Consider the following 19,380-nt stretch of genomic DNA (forward strand, 5'->3'; position numbering starts at 1 on the left):
TGTGTATCATTAATTTATTTCTACAATTAGACTGGATTCTGCTTTTGCATTTTGCGAAGATAAACATTGCACTTTAATTCCCACAAAACTAAAATAGATTCTGCATCTCAACATTAAGTCTTGGTGTAGAAGAATTGAAAGGCTGCCATCTACAGCACAGATATTTTTGGAACAGTTACAGCGTGTTATCATTCTTGCTTTTGTACTGTGAGCCGTCTTATTTTATACTGGTTAATAGTAATAATACAGGGAAAAAAACAAAATTGTATGGAAGATAAAGGGTGGCCTTTATTCTTTTTATCTGTTTCCTGATGCCCTAGGTGAGTTGCATGCACACAAAATATATGCAGCTAACACAATGCCTAGAAATCAAAGTCAACTTAATCCATGTATTGATTCTTCCAGCTAGGGTCAATGAATGCTGCTAATGGATTTCCTATATGTACTTTGTGTCTTGAATTGCTCTGCAGAATAATGGTCATATAGTAAATATTGATGAGCCAATATACTCGTTACTCAAGATTTCTCGAGCACGCTCGGGTTTTACTCTGAGTATTTTTAAGTGCTTGGAGATTTTGTTTTTTTCGCGGCAGCTGGATGATTTACAGCTATTAGCCTGCTTGATTACATGTGGGGATTCCCTAGCAACCAGGCAACCCCCACATGTACTTATGCTGGCTAACAGATGTAAATCATTTAGCTGAGGTGATGAAAACTAAATCTCCGAGCACTAAAAAATACTCGGAGGACACCCGAGCGTGCTCGAGAAATCTCGCGTAATGAGTATATTCGTTCATCACTAATAGTAAATCTACATAAATACTTGAAACTATATGATACAATTTGTATATATTCTTGGCTTATAAATGATAAAAAACAAACTACAGTCTGTAGCAGAGGGGCAAAATCAGATTTCCAAACTTTTCAGTCAGACACACAATATCTACAGTATGTGTTATTATCAGATAAAAACAGGGCAACTTGGGAATGAAGTGGGTGAACATAGATTGTGCAGGATACACTATGACATAATGTTTGGTAAAGCATTAATCTCAATTTCCTTTGTTTTTTTTTCGGACACCTGTTTTTACTGGGTTTGTTTTAGAACTCACTCGCAAGTAATTTTTCTTTCACTTGATGCTTTCTACAGATTTTCGAATCTTAGGAACTACTGTTCTATTCTTCTCTTTAGAATGTCTAACTACAAAAAAGTCTTAGTCAGGCTTTATCTTTTGTATGACATTTTAAAAAAAAGTAAGTCAGCCGCATTACATTGTAACGTTTGAAAGGCACTGGAACTTTTTTTTGTAGGAAGTCTCTTCGTAATGACATACTCATTGTATTTATAGTTCATTTATAGATAAAGTGAAACATTTATCATCAATTGGAATAAGAATTTCTAGACTTTTGGGATAATTCACACAGTAAACTCCAGTACAAACTGATGGCATGCCTCTATTCACACTTCACATTAGTGCCATGGCTCCAGCCTATAATACATCTATGACTGTCATTCTACATCAATTTCCAGGAGTATACTGTTACAAATCCATCAGCTCAAAGTAGGCTTCCACAGTAGGGCTACATTCACACATTCTAGTGATGTCTATTTTTTGGTAGTGTACAGCACACAAACCCATAGTGTTTAATTGTTCTACACACATGTTATTAAAATGGATCCAGGTGTCCAGTGTGTGAAATTCAGAGCATGTCCATCGTCATTCACTTTATAAATCAGACTTGAACATTAAAGTCTATGTGGAAACTGCATAAAATGAATGAAAAATGGAAAACATCAATGTTTCATGCAATTTTTACTAATCTAATGTTAAAAAATCAATGCATAAATAAAAGTTCAGACAGACTATCTGGTTCAGCTTTGAAAAACAGATAAGAAGAAGACAGATGCAACTAGAATACAAAACAGAGGCAATATTTATGAAACAAAAATGGTCTGCCGATGAAAAAATAAACATGAATGTGTAATTGTAGCCTATGACCTGATACTAGCCACTCTACTTAGCAGGGTCTAATGACTCCCGGGTTTTCACTTTTTATCTCACACAAGAACCTAGTATTCTCTATAGAGACCCCTGGGTTGCATCTGTGGAGTAACTGTTGACCGGTGATGTGAGCTAAGGGAAACATCTAAACATCTAACAAACTATAACCATTTCAGAGAAACAGGCACAAGAACAAAATTAGGCTCAAATACGTATACAGGAGAAGGCATTTAAAGTTCAGGTGGTCAATAAGAGGCAGTAAACTTACGAGGTACCATGAAGTCTATCATGCATTAATGGCAGACCAAGGATGGAACACAGAACTATAGTCCCAATAACACACCAGAGTAGCAATCAAAAGCATATACAAAAGATGGCACAGGTGAGAGCGACAATGCATTTATAAAAGCTTCAGGAGCAGGCAGGACCAGTTTTAGACAAAGTGGGGCTCTGACTGCTAACCTATTGCACCAGTAAACAAAAACATTTAGGTTTCAATTTCATGAGCTGAGTTCAGACCTTTAAAAGTCCATCATCGACAATATACCATCCTCTTTACACGGGCTTGTGAAAAATGATGGGCATGGAACAATCAATAGCAGATCAAACTGTCATCATACAGTATTATGTCATTAGTAGCACATCTGCAGTTTGCGTTGGGCGATGAGCTGCTGAAAACAATCATTTTTGTTCCAGCATAAATTATCACCCAATGAATGTATGTTCATTAATTGATTGCTGAAATGTTTACACCCATGAACTCTCATCTGAGCTGCCAGTTGTCATGCTGCCGCAGTGCAGTGTAATGCAACTTCCACCAGAGGGAGCTTGGGAGGGAAGTGAGACTGCGTACACAGAGAAAATCCACAGAGCAGCTGCACAAGCACCACCAAGTGGCGAGAGAGTGGTCAGATAAGCCAAGTCAGAAACCGTTCAGATGCAAAGTACAAAAGGAGTGAGAAGTATACATGGTCAGGAGCAAGCCAGGGGTTCAGCAACGGTCAAAAGCGGATAAGGAAAGGACAGAAAGCAGAAACAAGTCTGAATACAGGCCGAGTCAGAAAACCAGATAATATAACCAAGATACAGACAAGCACTAGGAAAAGGGCAGACAGAGGAAGACAACAGACACAGGGGAAGTCAGGGATCACAGCAGGACAAATCAAGGGTTACCAGAGTCAGGTACACAAGCCGAAGGCAGAACTATAGTTGACACTGCCAGCAAGATTCATGGGAGCTAAATAGCAAACCTGAGCAAAGTTAACCCTTGACATGATCCGCCCAGGAGAAAGGGCAGACAGGAATAAACCCTGGAACGGATCATGACACCAGTATTAATAAATAACATAAACTTTATTAAGAATCATTAAAAATAATTTAAAAAGTACATAAACAACTAACCAATAGCTGCACCAATAACCAGCTATGTCAAAATATCAGTTTATCGTGAGCAAACATTTGATTGCAAGGGTAAAATATACAATATGTATAAATGATGTAAATCAATGTAAAGTCAAGAAGTGTCACCATATAGTGTAGTCTATAGGAGTAACTAGCATAGATAATGCACTATATGTAAGTCCGCAAGGACAGGGTCCTCTCCCTTCTGTACCAGTCTGTCATTGTAAATTTGTTTACTGTAAATGATATCTTTAACCCTGTACGTAACCCCTGTCCTCTTGTAGAGCACCATGGAATTAATAGTGCTATATAAATAAATAATAATAATAATATATGATGCAAATTCATCATCAAAAATTAAAGTAAGAAACGTCAAGCCAAAGGTGTACAAAAAAATAGTAAGTAATATTATCCAAGCTGGGAGTATGGTGCTAGGGACCCCTTTGCGCATTACTGTGACAGTGCCTTCATTCGGCACTGCTGCCAAAATATGCATAGGGGTATATGTTTTACATATGTGCTCCATGTTTTTCTCTATGGCCAGACTTAAAGTTGTTTCACATACGCTGAGCTACAGGTGAAATCATGGGTGACACCTGAAAGAAGTCTGAATCCAGCCCAAGACTTAAGCATGAGATTCTGGATGCTAAGTCACTAGCCATTTCTTCTTCTTTAATATGTAATGCATCAAACGTCTGAGTGAGTTTTGCTGCTATTCATTATATTCTAAAAATTAAACAAGATGTCTTACTTCAATTGGCATTAGATAAAAAAAGCTGAAGCAATTTAGAAGCTTAATTAAGAATTACTCCCTAGTCATCTTTTTAAATTAGCGTATAGTCTCCAACCTGGAAGGTTTCTCAATTTATAGCACAATACTCCTGTATCAGGGCACATAGCATGAAAAAGACCTTTGTTGGTTGCAGATAAAAATGACTTAACACTAATACAAAATTCACGGGGAGTCCTGCAGTCGGCAATGAAACAGATTAAAATAATGTATGCTGTGACATTTCTGAATCTTATGTGCAATAGACTGAGGATAGTGTAGGTAGAAGTGGTAATGGACAAACACCCTGCTGGCAAGCCTGAAGCAATATTTTAATCAGATGCGCATTCTGGAATTTTAACAATCTGCATTACTTCTGTTAGGAAGTAGCCGTAGTTGATAAGTGTAACATGTTTACATTTTTATTTTTGTGTACAAGCCTGACATTTGACCGTAGCAAAAGTATTATACTTGTTGTGAAGAATAGCAATCATAATGGACACCTACTTATCACTTAAAGCGGATATTACAGGCTCTTCTCACAAAATTGGAATATCATCAAAAACTTAATTTGTTTCAGTTCTTCAATACAAAAAGTGAAACTCATATATTATATTGAGCCATTACAAACAGAGTGATCTATTTCAAGTGTTTATTTCTGTTAATGTTGATGATTATGGCTTACAGCCACTGAAAACCCAAAAGTCATTATCTCAGTAAATTAGAATAATTAACAAAAAACACTTGTAAAGGCTTCCTAAGAGTTTAAAAAGGTCCCTTAGTCTGTTTCAGTAGGCTTCACAATCATGGAGAAGACTGCTGACTTGACAGATGTTCAGAAGGAAGTCATTGACACACTCCACGAGGAAGGTAAGCCACAAAAGGTCAGAAGCTGACTGTTCACAGAGTGCTGTATCCAAGCATATTAATGGAAAGTTGAGTGGAAGGAAAAAGTGTGGTAGAAAAAAGTGCACGGGCAATCGGGATAACCACAGCCTTGAAAATATTGTTAAGAAAAGGCCATTCAAAAATTTGGGGGAGATTCACAAGGAGTGGACTGCTGCTGGAGTCATTGCTTCAAGAGCCACCATACACAGGCATATCCAGGACATGGGCTACAAGTGTCGCATTCCTTTTATCAAGTCACTCATGACCAATAGACAATGCCAGAAGCGTCATATCTGGGCCAAGGAGAAAAAGAACTGGACTGTTGCTCAGTGGTCCAAGGTTTTGTTTTCAGATGAATATAAATTTTACTTTACATTTCGAAATCGAGGTCCCAGATTCTGGAGGGTGGAATGGAATGGAAAAGCACACAATCCACGCTGCTTGAGCTCTAGTGTGAAGTTTCCACAGTCAGTGATGTTTTGGGGAGCCATGTCATCTGCTGGTGTAGGTCCACTGTGTTTTATCAAGACCAAAGTCAGCTCAGCTGTCTACCAGGAATTTTTAGAGCACTTCATGCATCCCTCTGCCGACAAGCATTTTGTAAATGGAAATTTAATTCTCCAGCAGGACTTGGAACCTGTCCACACTGCCAAAAGTACCAATACCTGGTTTTAAAACAACAGTATAACTGTGCTTGATTGGCCAGCAAACTCGCCTGACCTTAAATCCATAGAGAATCTATGGCGTATTGTCAAGAGTAGGGTTGAGCGACTTTTATTTTTATAGGATCGGGTCGGGTTTCACGAAACCCGACTTTCTCAAAAGTCGGGTCGAGTGAAATCGGCCGATCCTAGAAAAAAGTCGGGGTCGGCCGAAACACGAAATCCAATGCAGTGCAATGGGATACTATGGTTCCCAGGGTCTGAAGGAGAGGAAACTCTCCTTCAGGCCCTGGGATCCATATTAATGTGTAAAATAAAGAATCAAAATAAAAAATATTGATATACTCACCCTCGGACGCGCCCTGGTACTAACAGGCAGCCTTCCTTCCTAAGAATGAGCGCGTGAATGACCTGCGGTGACGTCGCGGCTTGTGATTAGTCGCGAGCGGTTACATGGACTAGCTGCGACGTCATCTAAGGTCCTTCATGCGCTCATTCTTAGGAAGGAAGGCTGCCGGAAAGAAGCAGGGCGCGTCCGAGGGTGAGTATATTCCTATTAGGTATATACTCACCCTCGGACGCGCCCTGCTTCTTTCCGGCAGCCTTCCTTCCTAAGAATGAGCGCGTGAAGGACCTTAGATGACGTCGCGGCTTGTCCATGTGACCGCTCGCGACCAATCACAAGCCGCGACGTCACCGCAGGTCTTTCACGCGCTCATTCTTAGGAAGGAAGCCTGCCGGTTAGTACCAGGGCGCGTCCAAGGGTGAGTATATCAATATTTTTTATTTTGATTCTTTATTTAACACTTAAATATGGATTCCGATACTGATTCCTGATATCGCAAACATATCGGAACTCGGTATTGGAATTCCGATACCAGATTCAGAAGATCGCCGACCTCATGGCCGACCCCACACAGGGGTCGGTTCGGGTTTCATGAAACCCAACTTTGCCAAAAGTCGTCGACTTCTGAAAATGGCCGACCCGTTTCGCTCAACCCTAGTCAAGAGGAAGATGAGAGACACCAGACCCAACAATGCAGATGAGCTGAAGGCTGCTATCAAACAACCTGATGCAGAAGGAGCACTGACCAAGTATTGAGTGCATTTACTGAACATACGATTCAGTAGGCCAACATTTCAGATTTTGAAATCATTTTTCAAGCTGGTGCTATAAAGTATTCTAATTTACTGAAATATTGACCTTTGGGTTTTCATTGGCTGTAAGACATAATCATCAACACAAGCAGAAATAAATACTTGAAATAGATCACTTTGTAATGACTCTATATAATATATGAGTTTCACTTTTTGTATTGAAGAACTGAAATAAATTAACTTTTTGATGATATTCTAATTTTGTGAGAGGCACCTGTATGTCAAGAAAAGTTTTTGCTACCCACTTACAGTACATACTGTACGTAGCAGAACTGAGCTGGTGAATGCAGTAGACCTAATTTTTTATTCTGTGATGTCTGTGGATTTCCATAACACATTAGATTGTAATACGCAATAAGAACAGTTCAGTTCAGCTCCGCTGCATTTGGACGTAGCAAGATTTGACTTTACTCAGCTGTTTACTAAAAATGAGAAAAATCTACATAGTTTCAACATCTTAATCTTTGTCAGCCTAAAGGTTAAGTCACTCAGGTGGATTATGCAATATTTGCCCCAAAAATGAAATATTCTTCTCTGCACCATTACCTATATAAATATTTATGCTGTAAGTCAAACAAAGCAGAAAATCGAGGGAGTGAACAACCTTTTCCAATGCAAAGAATTTTCACATTAGCATTATGATGAGGAGAGAATTTCCTTTTGCAGGGACTGACAATCTTATCAGGTATAATAAAGGGGAGTAAAGAAATCCTAGACAAAATCATTGTTCAAAGCTACTAACTCCTATGGAGTTTCTTTTACCAGGACAATGATCTAGCACACTCTGCAGGAGAAACAACGGATTAACTTCAAGCAGAGACTGGAGATATCAAAGAGTGGTCAGGTACTTACTACACTTCAAGTGAAAATGTTCACTACTTTTTTCACGATAAAAACACTATAAAAACTCATTAAAAATGCATGCATTATGCATTCTATCATTTAGAATGCATTCTGCATGTTCTGTGCACATGGTGCATTTTTTTCCGCAAAAAAAACGCATCGCGGTAAAAAAAAACGCATGTTCATTAATTTTGTGGATTTTCTGCTTTTTCCCGCAATTCTATGCATTTGGAAAAAACGCATGAATAAACGCACAAAAAACGCGTAAAAAACGCGTAAAAAACGTGAAAAAAACGCATGCGGATTTCTGGCAGAAATGTCCAGTTTTTGTCAGGAAAATTTCTGCTAGAAATCCTGGCGTGTGCACATAGCCTCATACTGTTTTGATGTGTGTAATAGTTACATGGTGATAGTTGTCATACTTGGTCTGCACAAATATGATTGAAATTGCCTTTAGAAGTGAATCAGTCAGCATAACTTTATAATGTAAAGTAAAGACATGTCTGTAATGGTGCTTTAATACTGATTACAATGATACCTTTGGTGAAGAAATATGCTTTGTTGTTGTTCTTTAATCATCATTTGAAGTTTTCTGCTAATTAGAGTTTGGTGCATTGGGGCCGGACTGTGCACTGGGTCTCCTCCTCCCTGTGTGTGATTCCCTGGCCCCTCTGCTGCCTCAAGTCAATACCAAAGAAAAGCGAACAAGCAGCCATATAGTCTCATAAAAAATACAAATTTTATTTAAATAGCAATAAAACCTAAATGAGCAAGTACAAAGGATACTCACAGGGGAACATACATGTGCTATAATGGCCCAAAAAGAGGACCGGACCGCCCAAACAGACCTGTCATGCCAGAATTTCAGGCTGCATACAATATAGGATACATAAAGTATTGGGCAAGTGCCGCAACCATAATATGGAAAGTATACAGCAAATAGTATAAATGCATACCTAACTGGCGCAGGGAGAATGGGAGACCAGGTCCAACCCCGACGCGCGTTTCGGAGCGCGATACTCCTTCATCACCCCCTGATGAAGGAGTATCGTGCTCCGAAACGCCCGTCGGGGTTGGACCTGGTCTCCCATTCTCCCTGCGCCAGTTAGGTATGCATTTATACTATTTGCTGTATACTTTCCATATTATGGTTGCGGCACTTGCCCAATACTTTATGTATCCTATATTGTATGCAGCCTGAAATTCTGGCATGACAGGTCTGTTTGGGCGGTCCGGTCCTCTTTTTGGGCCATTATAGCACATGTATGTTCCCCTGTGAGTATCCTTTGTACTTGCTCATTTAGTTTTTATTGCTATTTAAATAAAATTTTTATTTTTTATGAGACTATATGACTGCTTGTTCGCTTTTCTTTGGTATCTTCATTATCTGCAGTTTGTCTCTCTATTAGTCCACTATGCGTGTCTTCTGTTGTATAGTTATAGTGTGATATAATTTATAGTCATCTGAACATGCTTGCTTCAATATTACTTTGCCTTCAGTCAATGAATCATCAGCTTCCTAGGTTTCACACCTCAGCAGTGACCTGTTATTCACAGACTGGAGACAGGTGAGGAGGTCGGGGAATCACAGACAGGGAGGAGAAGACCCAGTGCACAGTTCAGACCCTGTGCATCGAAATTTAATTTGCAGAAAGCTTCAAATAGTGATTAAAGAAGAACAACAAAGTGGATTTCTTCACCAAAGGTATCAATTTAAAGTGCCATTACAGCGATGTCTTTACTGTACATTACAAAAATTGATCCTGCTAACAGGTTCGCTTTAAACAGTATTTATCAACACTTCAGAAGTGGCCAGTGTTGATTTTACTTTATTCCTGTTGATCCTCCGAGTATTATGATTGTTTTTTTAAATCTTACATATGGTTTCAGAGAAATATGCCTTTCTATTTCGTGTTGACATCTATAATCTTTATCAAAGGGGCGTTGCTCACAGGAATATACGGGGGGGGGGGGTGTTTTTAGACAGCTCTGCATAATTGCTATGTTGATAAAGACTTAAAAAATTAGCACTAAGCTAAAAGGCTAATTTCTCTGAAAACATATAGTACAATTAAAAAGCTAAAAAAACACACTAGGAGAGCAGATGGATTAAATAAGAGCAAATACTGGGCAGCGTTGTCCTGGTAATAGGGTCCACTTTAAGTATCAATGCTGGGTCATTAGCCAGTGCTAAAGAAGTTAAAGACATTCATGGTCTAGCCTATGGAAAGGTCATCATTATTATATTAGAAACTCGGGACCCCCACCAATCAGCTGTTATAAGCTCCCAACAGCTGGATATATACACAATGAATAGAGCTAGAATATACAATTTCATTCAATGTGTAGCAGCTGCTGCCAGGTCCTGCAGAACAGCTTCTATTCTACAGAAAAGCTTGTATTCTGCAGTATCTGGCAGAACAGCTACACATTAAATAGAACTGCACATTCCATTCTGAAATATATGTTTCCCTGATGGGCTCGGTTTTAATTCACCAATTGTTAGTAATATATAGTTTATAATATGTCTACAGTTAAAGAGAGTCTGTCAGCTTATTCAAGTTGTGCAAACCATGGGCAGCATGAATCAGAGATTGGCTCCTGCATTACAGGCATCTGCATTTTACTCTGGTTCATAGTTCCCATGATTCAGACAGCATGATAGCTTCTCTTTAAATAGACAATTATATTTTTGTATAGTGTATTAGTAGGTTGTTCAGAACATATAGTTTTACCTTTGCGCCTAGCTCATTGTATTGAAGCTTTAAAGCTGTGAGTCTTTCGTCCAAATCCTTTGGGTTTTCTGTTTGCTGTTTTTGCACAATTTGTCGTCCTGTTTTTATCACGGTTTCCACTTCAGATTTAACCTCACTTAAAATTTTGTAGAGTTTCTGTGGAAAGATGTCAAGAATTTTTTAAAGAATTCCCATATTGTTAGAGAACAACTTCCCATAAAACTCTGATTGTTCATGAGGAAGAGTAAAAATGATAGAACCATTCCTAACGTGGTTGTCAAAACCTGTATAAAATACACTTCATTTTTATTTTTTCTAATATCGAAAGCGCTCAGGTGATAAACTTTCAAATGCATTTCATGGTCAGGATCATTGACAGCATTTAAACAAATCTGCCTCATATTTTTTCAACCTCATCCGAGGTAATGAAATCTACATTTATGGGCTCCTTATAAAATTCAATACCGCTGCTTACAATTCAGATTTGCGCCATGAAAATGTCATGGGTTAGTATTGCGTTCTGCTTTTTTCAGTCTTCAACAGTAATGATCCTTGATTTTGCTTGGTGTGCACTATGGAAGAAGGACACTACTTCAACACTGAAACACTGTGACGGCATTGCGTGATTGTTAAGGTTCAGCTCCTACAATGTGGCAGAAGTTCAAGATTAATAAATTATAATATATTGCAGCTTTTATTACTAGCAGTTGTAAGTGATAGTGCATTAGCAGTGCCAAACAGGAAAAAAACAAAGAATCTAAAGAGTAAAAAAAATGTATTGGTAACTTGTGTTAAAAAAGAACTTGTATGAATGTATATTTCTGCAATTATTAATATTTTTAATTAAAACTCAGCAGTACTCTCTCCACACTTGGTCTATAGAGTACGAGAGCTACAGTGAAATGGCTTTTTAAACTCATCTTTATCCTAAGTGCTTGGAATAATTTACCCCTGGCTATGCTTACTGGACCCTTTAATGACCTCACATACAAACAGATTAAATACACATTTGTTCTCCGCTGCTTCATTAAACACAATAATTGAGAGATACTCTGGTAAGAATTACAAAAAAATAGCAAAATAACATTATAAACATGTAAACTATTGACTAAGTATAAAAATGAGGCGGAGGATTGTAAAATTGACCAGATAAACCCTATATTGTGTTTTCGAAACAATGTGGAGTAGTTCAACTTCTATATGACAATCAAAGTGGATGAATTGTCATTATAGTTATAGGGCTCAGTTATTCATCATACATTGTTACAGTTGCAATAACACTTTCTGATGATCAGGTATCAATATTATAAGGCTTTGTATACATTAGTTTTCACTTCACCCAGCTTAAATAGGTATTTTGATCTCGTAAAGGTGCGTCACTCAGTGTGGGTCTGACGTCTAGGAGCCCAACGTTAGTGAGAATGAATTGACCATGGCTGGTCACATCAAAGTCTTATCCTTAGAAGTAATTGCAGCACAGCTCCAATCAAAGGAAATGGATAAGCTTGAGTTCCTTGTACAATCGGGTGATCAGGAAAGCCCCTGCGCAAGGAGAAGCAGTAGGATAAAAAGTAATTGATTGTCGGAGAATTCCCATTGTTTTGTGAAACGGGAATCTCACTTTAGGGAACAATGACCATACCCTTCTATATCACTAAAATTGGAGTTTTTAGGTGCATGCAAACTTATCCCTTTGTCTTTTGATGGCAGAACACTGACTGCTATTAATTTGGTACACAATGACCACACTCTATTACACAGTACAGCTACTGTCTTCCTTCATTTCAGAATGTACAGTTTATATTTATAGACATAACTCTGAGAAACCAAGAAAAGCTTTATGCTGAATTAAGCAATGTTTTTGAAGAGCAGCACCCACCATACAATGATCCAACTGAGTCTGAACAGCATCCTGCTCAACACTCTTCATATCCAAAGCTGGTAATTCCAAGGTCACTTCATCTAGAATTCTTTTTGATTCTATAAGACGCTGCTCAAAGTTTACTGGTTTCTGGAAAAGTCGGAACTTTGTAGAAACTTCCTGCAATTTTTTCTAAAAATAAAGAAACAACACAATTAAAAAAAAAATTATACTACTGTATATACTCGAGTATAAGCCGACCCGAGTATAAGCCGAGACCCCTAATTTTGCCAAAAGAAACTGGGAAAACTTAATGACTCGAGTATAAGCCTAGGGTGGAAAATGCAGCAGCTACTAGTAAATGTCAAAAATAAAAATAGATACCAATAAAAGTAAAATAATTTGAGACATCAGTAGGTTAAGTGTTTTTGAATATCCATATTGAATTGGGAGCCCCATATAATGCTCCATACAGTTCATGATGGGCCCCATAAGATGCTCCACATTAAAATATGTCCTATGTAATGCTGCACAAATGTTGATTATAACCCCATAAGATGCTCCATAGAGACATTTGTCCCATGCAATGCTGCACAAATGCTGATTATGGCCCCATAAGATGCTCCATAGATACATTTGCCCCATATAAAGCTGCACAAATGCTGATTATGGCCCCATAAGATGCTCCATAGATACATTTGCTTCATATAATGCTCCACAAATGCTGATTATGGCCCCATAAGATGCTCCATAGAAATATTTGCCCCATATAATGCTGCACAAATGCTGATAATGGCCCCATAAGATGCTCCATAGAAATATTTGCCCCGTATAATGCTGCACACATGCTGATTATGGCCCCATAAGATGCTTCATAGACTATTATGCCCCATAGGCTGTTGCTGCGATTAAAAAACAATGACATACTCACCTCTCGTCGCTCAGGCCCCCTGCACTTGCTAGAGTCACTTGTCCGCGTTCCACTGCTGGGTGCTGCTGTGTCTTCCGCGTCCTCTGCACTGACTGTTCAGGCAGAGGGCGGCGCCCACACTAATCGCGTTATCGCGCCCTCTGACCTGAGTGTCACTGCAGAGGACGCGGAAGATGGAGTGGCGCCGACGGTGGAACAGGGACAGGTGAATATCGCGCACTGCCCCCCGTTATACTCACCTGCTCCTGGCACGGTCCCTGCACATCCCTGGTTCTCCGGGTGCTGACAGCTTCTTACTGTATTGAGCGGTCACATGGTACCGCTCATTACAGTAATGAATATGCGGCTCCCCCCCATGGGAGTGGAGTCTGGTACATATTCATTACTGTAATGAGTGGTACCATGTGACTGCTCAACGCTGAAAGAAGCAGCCGGTGCCCGGAGAACCAGGGATGTGCAGGGACCGCGCCAGGAGCAGGTTAGTATGATTAGACAGCTGTCGCTCCCCCTCCTCTGCCGACCCCTGGGAATGACTTGAGTATAAGCTGAGAGGGGCAATTTCAGCCTAAAAAATGGGCTGAAATTCTCGGCTTATACTCGAGTATATATGGTATTTATCTAATACAAAAGTGTTAATATACAGGCAAAGATGTCAAGTGAGCAATAATCTAGTCTACAAAATATTATCTATTAGAATGGGCAGCATTCTAGCTCAGTGGTTAGCACTGTTTTGCAGCAATGGAGTCCTGGGTTCAAATCCCACCAAGGACAACATCTGCAAGGAGTTTGAATGTTCTCCCTGTGTTTGTGGTAGTTTCTTCTGCTTTCTCCAGTTTCCTCCCCTACACGAAAGACATAGTGATAAGGAATTTTGATTGTGAGCCCCAATGGGGACAGTGATGATAATGTCTGTATAATGCTGGGGAATATGATAACATAATAATATACATATAAAAGGAGATTGCATAGTTCCCATGTATTAATAGCATGGTAGTATGCTTTCTCTAAAGTTGTTATTACAATCCACAGGGACAAAACAAATTTTCTAAACATGGCTAAATTCCACAACAACCAGCAGTGGATTACATATATAATAGTGACAACTTTGTTCATAAGTAATACTTACAGCTGTTGTACAAGTATAATTGTGCCTTTAATTTACCATGCCAACACAGCACAAAATGAGAATTGTACACTTATTTATAGAATAGTGTATAGTAGAGTTAGGTAGAAAAATGTAAATAACCTGGTCTAGCAGCCAAGTCAATAGTCATTGGCCAACTGGACAAAAGCCATAAAAACCTCCTCCTACCTTGACATTCATGGTGCCTTTTGTAATTTGTACGCCAGGCATACCAATAAAGAGAGGGATGCCAGCAGGTAGGTGCAATAGTTATGGACTAGTGAGAAGGCAGCTGGACCAGGGTTCTTGCAATTCTTTTTCCTCAACTCTAGTGTGTAGTGTATCATTTGGTACTTTAAGGGTTATTCACATGTAATAATAATATAATATTAATAATTTTTATTTATATAGCGCCAACATATTCCGCAACGCTTTACAACTGTAAAGAACAACAACTGTAAGAACATGGGAGAAATTGCCAACTACTTACAAAAACAAACTGAAATTTAATTGTTAAAAATGACTCCATTATCTTGATCAGAGAGATTCCCAACTGTTCTATGTACTATTTGTTGCCTTGATTACCTGCCACCCCTGCAGTCTAAGGGTACTGTCACACAGTGCAATTTTGATCGCTACGACGGCACGATTCGTGACGTCGCAGCGTCGTATGATTATCGCTCCAGCGTCGTAGACTGCGGTCACACTGTGCAATCACGGTGCTGGAGCGATGCCGAAGTCCCCGGGTAACCAGGGTAAACATCGGGTTACTAAGCGCAGGGCCGCGCTTAGTAACCCGATGTTTACCCTGGTTACCAGCGTAAACGTAAAAAAAACAAACAGTACATACTTACATTCCAGTGTCTGTCCCCCGGCGTTCTGCCTCTCTCCACTGTGTAAGCACCATAGCCAGAAAGCACAGCGGTGACGTCACCGCGTCACCGCTGTCCTCGCTTTCCGGCCGGCAGGCGCTCACAGTGCAGAGAAGCTGAGACGCCGGAGGACAGACACCGGAATGTGAGTATGTACTGTTTGTTTTTTTTACGTTTACGCTGGTAACCAGGGTAAACATCGGGTTACTAAGCGCGGCCCTGCGCTTAGTTACCCGATGTTTACCCTGGTTACAAGCAAACACATCGCTGGATCGGTGTCACACACAACGATCCAGCGATGTCAGCGGGTGATCAAGCGACAAAAGAAAGTTCCATACGATCTGCTACGACGTACGATTCTCAGCAGGGTCCCTGATCGCTGCTGTGTGTCAGACACTGCGATATCGTATGGATATCGCTAGAACGTCACGAATCGTACCGTCGTAGCGATCAAAATTGCACTGTGTGACAGTACCCTAACAGTGGAAGCCGGACATGTAAATAGCTTAAAAGATCTTTCCACTGATGCTTGTCAGTACTGCTCTAAAGGTTGCCAGGATTGGTGGAGAAACCTGTTCGCACCCGATCATAGGCTGCTTCAGTGCCACTGCGCTCCTCTAATGCTGCCTCATATTGCAGCTGACCACGTTACATAAGATGCCAAATCTGTGTTTCAAAAGCTATTCCCATATGACATGTGTGATGATTACTAATTTTGTTTTTTGCTACTAAATAAATCATAATAATGATAATAATATTACCTGTGCTATGTCGATCTGTAAAAGAACCTTCTTAGACATTTCTTTTCCTTGGTTTCTCTTCTTCATTTCATCCAAACTAATTTCATGGCTTATTAGATCAGACTGTATTTTCTAAATGAAAAAAAGTATATACACTGTAAACTGTATATAATCATAAATCAAACTGTGCAGGATACATACGCTAATATAATACATATGTAACACATTTTTCAAACACCATGATACAGATTTGTCAATGCTGTGGAGTTCTTAGTCAATGCGGTCTTAGACCCGGATTTATCAGTGCAATTTCTCAAAAGTTCTGTTGTAAGTTACTTTGAAAAGTAGTGTTGAGCATTCCGATACCGCAAGTATCGGGTATCGGCCGATACTTGCGGTATCGGAATTCCGATACCGAGTTCCGATATTTTTGTGGTATCGGAATCGGAAGTTCCCAGTGTATGGTACCCAGGGTCTGGAGGAGAGGAGACTCTCCTTCAGGCCATGGGAACCATATTCATGTAAAAAATAAAGAATTAAAATAAAAAATATGGATATACTCACCCGTCCGGCGGCCCCTGGACCTTACCGATTGTAACCAGCAGCCTCCGTTCCTAAGAATGAGGAGTTTAGGACTCTCGATGATGTCGCGGCTTGTGATTGGTCGCGTGAGCGGTCACATGAGCGGCACACGACCAATCACAAGCCGCGACGTCATCGAGGGTAATAAACTCCTCATTCTTAGGAACGCAGGTTGCCGGTTACAATCGGTAAGGTCCAGGGGCCGCCGGACGGATGAGTATATCCATATTTTTTATTTTAATTCTTTATTTTTTACATGAATATGGATCCCAGGGCCTGAAGGAGAGTTTCCTCTCCTTCAGACCCTGGGAACCATCCAGGATAGCTTCCGATACTTGTGTCCCATTGACTTGTATTGGTATCGGGAATCGGTATCGGCGATATTCGATATTTTTCAGGTATCGGCCGATACTATCCGATACCGATACTTTCAAGTATCGGAAGGTATCGCTCAACACTATTGAAAAGTCATAAAATGTTGGTGCAATTACTAGTTGCACAAAAATATGGTGACTTTTGAGGTTTCTGCTTTCTTCGCCAAAATGAGCGGAGCTGGGTCAGGACAGGGGCATGACGTCGCAGCTTGTGTAATTCATGATATAATGTGGCATCTCCTATGCTAGAAATCTTACTCTAATCGGTTACTGGAGTAGTGCATGCAGGCTCCTGCTACTTGTCAGATGCTCCAGATTCATTGAGAAGTGTGCACCTCTTCAGGAGTCAGGAGCGTCTGACTCCACCACATCCCCAGACCTGCAAGAAAATTGCCCGTCCTAATGAATCAGGGCATATGACTACACAGTGTTAAAATGATTCAGATTTGTCATTGTGGTTCCTGCTGTTTGAAAAGTGTTGCTTATAATAAGACTCTGTAATCTAAATTTACACCATCTATTACCTTTCTTTGTACTAGAAATTTGCACCAAAATGATGATTTTTTAATACATCATGTTGCATATTAGACCATGCTCCTATGTATTCAAACCATGCCACCTTGTCAGACAATGTGTAGAAAGTGTCTAATACACATGATAACTATGGCCATGAAAGATATTTTTGGGTGAAAATTACGCCAGAATGTTGGCATAAGTAGTTGGATAAATATGCGCATTTCTGTATAATTTTTTTTCTTCATTCATGTTTCTCTAATCTATGATTAAAAAAATGAAAACATGATCTGAAATATCGTCAATTTACTTCAATGTTTCCAAAATAGTGACATAAAATGTTTGTATTACTATTCTATCTATCTATCTATCTATCTATCTATCTATCTATCTATCTATCTATCTATCTATCTATTTATGTACAGTATCTATCTATCTATCTATCTATCTATCTATCTATCTGTTTATGTACAGTATCTATCTATATAGTCATCTATCTATCTATCTATCTATCTATCTATCTATCTATCTATCTATCTATCTATCTATCTCTCTATCTCTCTATCTATCTACAGTATCTATCTATCTATCCATCTATCTATCTATCTATCTATCTATCTATCTATCTATCTATCTGTTTATGTACAGTATATATCTATCTATGTACAGTATTTATCTATGTACAGTATCTATCTATCTATCTATCTATCAAACATCTATCTATCTATCTATCTATCTATCTATCTATCTATCTATCTATCTGTTTATGCACAGTATCTATCTATCTGTTTATGCACAGTATCTATCTATCTATCTATCTATCTATCTATCTATCTATCTATCTATCTATCTATCTATCTATCTATCTATAGTATCTATCTATCTATCTATCTATCTATCTATCTATCTATCTATCTATCTATCTATCTATCTATCTATCTATCTATCTATCCATCTATCTATCTATCCATCCATCCATCCATCCATCCATCCTATGGCTTTTCAGTGTTACTCACTGATCATTGAATGCAATTCTGTATTCTCACCACATGATGGCATAAGAAACCCACTAAATTAGCATTTCATTACATGCTTCCCTGTAGCACTGCATAAAATGTCAGACTTATTTCTATGCACATCATTGTGGATATATATTCTTTTTAAAGAAAAGTTGCTGCGTTTGTAGTATCGATCTTTTTAGACCATGACCAGTTTGGGCCTTAAAAGATACAGAACATCTTTTATTTTTTCAATTTTACTCATTCTTTCAGCCATAATTACATTTTTTTTGCATTTTTTTTCCAATTTTCCCTTAAATATAAAATATTTATTTTTCATATATTGTTTGTATTGTATATAAGTTTACTGAATGCATCATGACACTGATGTCAATGGCATAGATACAGTATATGGCATTTTTATGGCAAGTTCTCCCACACACACTTGTTAGTGCTGCCTTACTCACAGGTTACACAGTTACCATGCTCTCAAAATGATTGTTGCAAAGTTGCCAACCATCCAAAAATTCCAGGACAGGGTGTAAAAATAGGTATCAAATACTGGGCACACTCAGGGATTTTTGGTGCAAAAATCAAAATTTAATACATACAGTCAGGGCCGCCATCAGGGCATTACAGCCGTTACTACTGTATGGGGCCCGGTGATGAGGAGCAAAAAGGGGGGCCCGAACATGCTGGCAGCTCGGGCCCCCCTCCTATTTGCTTCTCCTCATCAGGCCCCTGGACGTTTTGTTCAAGGATTCCCACCCCTATGCATAACAGCACTGTAGTGTTTTAAATGTACACCTACAGTGCTGTTAATGCCTCCGGCGAAAGGAAAATGGCACTGTACCTTTAAAAGCTGTGGCCAGCCCAGGTGCATCATGGTCCTGCCTGACGTCACACACTGCTCCATTTCCTCAACCC

At 39.3% G+C, this 19,380-nt stretch overlaps 1 protein-coding gene across 5 annotated transcripts in view; it reads right to left on the minus strand.

The window, feature by feature from the left end:
* DMD (dystrophin) overlaps positions 1–19,380 on the minus strand; it is a 3,762,639-nt gene that overhangs the window by 2,195,457 nt on the left and 1,547,802 nt on the right. For all 5 annotated transcript variants that reach the window (XM_077296691.1, XM_077296689.1, XM_077296692.1 and 2 more), the window contains 3 exons: positions 16,008–16,118; positions 12,339–12,512; positions 10,460–10,615 (listed from right to left, as the gene is read on the minus strand). In XM_077296691.1, coding sequence (XP_077152806.1) covers positions 10,460–10,615; positions 12,339–12,512; positions 16,008–16,118 — 441 coding nt within the window. The remainder of the gene's footprint in view (positions 1–10,459; positions 10,616–12,338; positions 12,513–16,007; positions 16,119–19,380) is intronic.

This window comes from Ranitomeya variabilis, chromosome 3 (assembly GCF_051348905.1).
Source record: "Ranitomeya variabilis isolate aRanVar5 chromosome 3, aRanVar5.hap1, whole genome shotgun sequence".
Lineage (NCBI taxonomy): Eukaryota > Metazoa > Chordata > Amphibia > Anura > Dendrobatidae > Ranitomeya > Ranitomeya variabilis.